The sequence below is a fragment of the Buceros rhinoceros genome, unplaced genomic scaffold, assembly GCF_000710305.1.
Source record: "Buceros rhinoceros silvestris isolate BGI_N320 unplaced genomic scaffold, ASM71030v1 scaffold8142, whole genome shotgun sequence".
Classification (NCBI taxonomy): Eukaryota; Metazoa; Chordata; class Aves; order Bucerotiformes; family Bucerotidae; genus Buceros; species Buceros rhinoceros.
Window position 1 is genome coordinate 14,457 of NW_010397104.1, and position 4,351 is coordinate 18,807.

Genomic DNA, 4,351 nt, shown 5'->3' on the forward strand with positions numbered 1-4,351 from the left:
TGTAGCTTTCCCTCGAGGAGTGGTCTCCCTGCGCTTGCTCCAGGTCCTGTGAAGGTGCTAAGTGCTCTCCTGGTGTTCCCTCACTCTCCTCTTGCTGCATGGCTGATAATGGGAGAGACATCTGCACAGCCCACAGAGTCAGGCTGTGGAATTTGCTGCTACAGAAAGACCCAGAACTTGTTGAGTTAAGGGCCATGCTTCTCTGGTTTAGAAGAGAATAACCCTGTTGTAAGTCACACCACTGGCTTACAGAGAGTCATCCCAGGTCAGTGATGTTTCAAGGAGAGGCGGGTTGGGCCCATTCAGAATGGCACAAGTCACTGCAGGCAGCTGATAAACACTTCAGAATATTGCCTAACCACTCACAAAAGCACTTCACAGCCCACAAAGCAGCAAACTGGGAAGTCCTTAGGGACTGTAGAAAGTAGCAGAGATGGCCCTTTAGAAGTCAGAGTGAAAACTCTGATTGCCATGGCACAGAAAAATCCTGCTGGTGTCTTGGGTGTGCTGCTGTGAGGCAGCTCTGGCAGCACCCCATCCTCCAACTGTACTTGAAGGGACTTCATACAGGCTTGCTTCTGTGCAGGCGGTACTTGGAAAGGTGGCAGGTGCGTTCACCTGAAGAAAGTGAACAGAAGAGTATCAGTGCTGTGGCCCTAAGTAATTCTTCAGCTGCAGTATGTGAGAGGGGTAAAGGTCAAGTGGACCAGGTATTTTAGAGTCATTGTCTTCCTTTCCCCTCTGTGTAGCCCTAGAGGATATCATTTCATTGGCATGTAATCAGAACTGGGAAGGGTTGGGGTTTTTTTTCAGCCTTGAAAAACTTTCTAAAACACTGTTGACTTTCCTATCCTCTGTTAGTACCAAACAAGAGTATTTCAAGAGGAAGAGGAAGGGCCGTGCTGCTGATTCCAGCTACTGGTTCAGCACTCAGCAAGGAAGCGGGATGGGTTGCTATGTAGTGGTTAGTCCTGTACAAAGACCATCTTTCACAGGGTTATAGGACAGAGGGGGAAAGAATTTGCTGAGCTATTGCTGTAGGGGATAGGAATAGACAAAGATGAGAGACAGACAGATATTTCAACTTCAATAGGAACTAATCCAAAGTTTCACTGAAAATTCAGTGCCATTCCCCATGGATTATCTTAATAGTTACTTTCAATGAGATCAAGAGAAGGTTTCTTTGCAATTTATCTCATTCTTGATAGTGGCAGCAACTCTAAGATGAGGCTGACTTTTAAGGCCAGAGAAGACTGTAGATTATCTTGTCTGAGGTCCTCCAGAAAATGCCTGTTCTCTGGTCAGAAACCTGTGGCTTGTGATTTCAGAGAATTTGGAAATTCTACCCCTAGTCAGCTCCTCCACCTGTAAGACCAGGCAGCTGCAGCACAGCTCCTGGTTATAGCCTGTAACTGGAAACTCCAAAGGAAGGAGGTGTTCTTCTAGGCCTTCCTTGCTGGTCTCAAAAAGCCATGATTTCAGACAGGATTGCAGTTAGAGGTGGTCCCAAAGTAGAAAAGATTTGGGTCAAGATACCGACTTTTCAGCTTTGAGAGCCCTGATTTGTGTTTGTGGGTGTGGTGGATAAGGTGCTGCCACGCTCCAGCTGCAGTACATGGTCTGTTTCCAAATTTGTGCCTCCTGCCTCCAGCAGAAGGGTTTCCGGAAGACAGGGAAAGCCTCCCCAGATGCGCAAACCCAAGCTTTCAGGCTGGGCTTTGTCATGTTATTTGATGCTGTGCAGTGTTTGGAACGTGAAAGAGATTTTAGGTCACAAGTGAAACATTTCCAGCATGGGTACTGGTTGCATTTCACCGTTTACTAGATAGGGAAGGCTGCTGGGACATCCCTTTCTGGGAGATTGCTGAGTGGCCAAGCTCTGGCTAGCATCACTGAGGGCAGGATTTGGCTGGAAGGAAGGCTGGAGTTCCCAGTATGTGGAAACAAGTGAGAGTTGAATCCTGGCTGTCATTGCCTTTTTGCGTGGCCTGCAGGTAAATCATTTTATCTCAGTTGAAGGAGGACAGGTAACAGCACTTAAAGGGGACTTGAGGAGTTACATCTTTGCTGCAATGTCCCCGTGTGGATAAGTCACTTGGTCTTTCCAGGCAAGAAATAGGGATGATTATGCCACTTCCCTACTTGCAAAGTGTTTTGAAGAAAAGTCCTATGTACTTACAAGATTAAGGAGCCTCTTGTGTAATACAGTTGATAGAAGCATACTTGGATCTCTGTTTCACGTTTTCTAGGATAACGCAATACATGGCAGTAAGCACATTGAAATCTTGGTGTCAAGGAATGCGCACAGGCTCATTAAATTCTCTTCTTAAAACTGGCCAAAACAATCCTTTCTTATTAGTAATTATGAAAGCTTTGACATTTTCCAAACTCTGCTGATTTTTCAGCTTAAACAGAATGGTTATTGGGCTGTAGGGGGTATTTTTGAAAACTGTCATTGAAATGGTGTCAGTATTCTATTTCTAAGGATAGACCTTAATTTTAGGACTGTTTGATTTCCAATGAAAAAACCAAAAGAGTTAAAGAAACCTTGCCCCTAAGTTAAACAGATGTGATTTGGCAATCCCAGGAAAAGCAAGACAGGTTGACCCATGGAAAATGTCACGGTGAAGGGAGGGGGCAGGTTGGTTAATCCCAGCTGGCACTGTGTAGGCACCGTGTAGGGGACAAGTGACCAACAAGAGCTGAACGGAGGCACTGGCTGGCCAGTGAGGGCTGACTATTGCAAGGGTGGGGGAACAGGCTGAGCAATCAGAACCTGTGATGCTGTGGAGCGTGTGCAAACAAATGTGTAAAATTAGCCAATTTAAAAAAAAAAAAAGAGAGGGAAAAGGCAGCTCACCAAAGAAGCAGATTTCAAAGAAAATTTAAGTGGTTGAGCAAAAGACACTCAACCTTTGTTTTAAAAGCCAAAAACCCCAAACCCTGGTGAGAAATAAAACGACTGATGTGAGTTCCGGTCAATGGGATTTAGGTGTTTAAATGTTTTAGGCCCTTTTATTAATTTGAAGGGAATCTCCAGCCTGGCCTTAAGTCTCCACTCCCGTTGCCTTGCAGAATGACATCTATGAGTGGGCCCGGGATCACCGCGTCCATCACAAGTTCTCCGAGACTGACGCAGACCCACACAATGCCATGCGAGGCTTCTTCTTCTCCCACATTGGCTGGCTGCTGGTGCGCAAACACCCAGATGTCATAGAGAAGGGCCAGAAGTTGGACCTGAGCGACCTAAAGGCTGACAAAGTGGTGATGTTCCAGCGAAGGTGAGTGGTGGGGTCAGGCCCAGTGCAGAGTCATGTGGGATGGAGCAGGGACCCTGCAAATGGGCTGGGAACCCCAAGTGTCTTTGATGGAACATGAGGAGATTGAGGGCATCATGTGAGGAATGTGAGCCTTCGGTCTGGCCAAGGCTTTGCTGTGGGATGAACTGTGAGAAATGAGCTGTGCCTCTCCAAGAGAAAGCTTGCAGGAGCTACTGCTACCTCCAATCCTCCCACACCCATTTCTTGCCTGCCTACGCTGTAGCATCTTGCCAGCGGTGGGCTGAGCTTCCCACCACAAAGCACCTCCATGCCTGCCTGCCCACAGCCCAGCTGCTGCTTTGACTGGCCCAGAGCGCACGCATGGGAGCCTCTGGGCCATCCTTGGAGATACTGTCGTACACAGAAACACAGAATCATTTTGGCTGGAAGACACTTTCAAGGTCATCAAGTCCAACCGTTCACCCTGCAATGCCAGGTCACCAGTAAGCCACGTCCTTCAGTGCCACATCTATATGTCTTTTAAATACCTTCAGGAACGGAGACTCCACCGCTTCCACAGGGAGCCTGTTCCAGTGATTTATAACCATTCTGTAGGGACATTTTTCATAATATCCAACCTGATCCTCCCCTAGTGCAACTTGAGCCCGTTCCCTCTTGTCCTATCACTTGTTACTTGGGAGAAGAGCCTGAACGCCCACCTTGCTACAACCTCCTTTGAGGCAGTTGTAGAGAGTGAAGAGGTCTCTCCTCAGCCTCCTTTTCTCCAGGCTAAGCATACCCAGTTCCCTCAGCCGCTCCTCACAGGACTTGTGCTCTAAATCTGTCACCAGCTTTGTTGTCTTCTCTGGACACGCTCCATTACCTCAATGTTCTTCTGGAGTGAGTGGCCCAAAACTGGACATAATACTCAAGGTGTGGCCTCACCAGTGCCAAGTACAGGGGAACAATCACTTCCCTGCTCCTGCTGGGCACACTGTTTCTGATACAAGCCAGTTTGCCACTGGCCTTCTTGGCCACCTGGGCTCACTGCTGGCTGCTATTCAGCTGCTGTCCGCCACGAACCCCAGGTC

At 47.8% G+C, this 4,351-nt stretch overlaps 1 protein-coding gene across 1 annotated transcript in view; it reads left to right on the forward strand.

The window, feature by feature from the left end:
- SCD (stearoyl-CoA desaturase (delta-9-desaturase)) overlaps nt 1-4,351 on the forward strand; it is an 18,304-nt gene that overhangs the window by 8,912 nt on the left and 5,041 nt on the right. Inside the window, exon 4 of the mRNA XM_010146114.1 lies at nt 3,076-3,281. Within this exon, the coding sequence (XP_010144416.1) occupies nt 3,076-3,281 (206 nt within the window). The remainder of the gene's footprint in view (nt 1-3,075; nt 3,282-4,351) is intronic.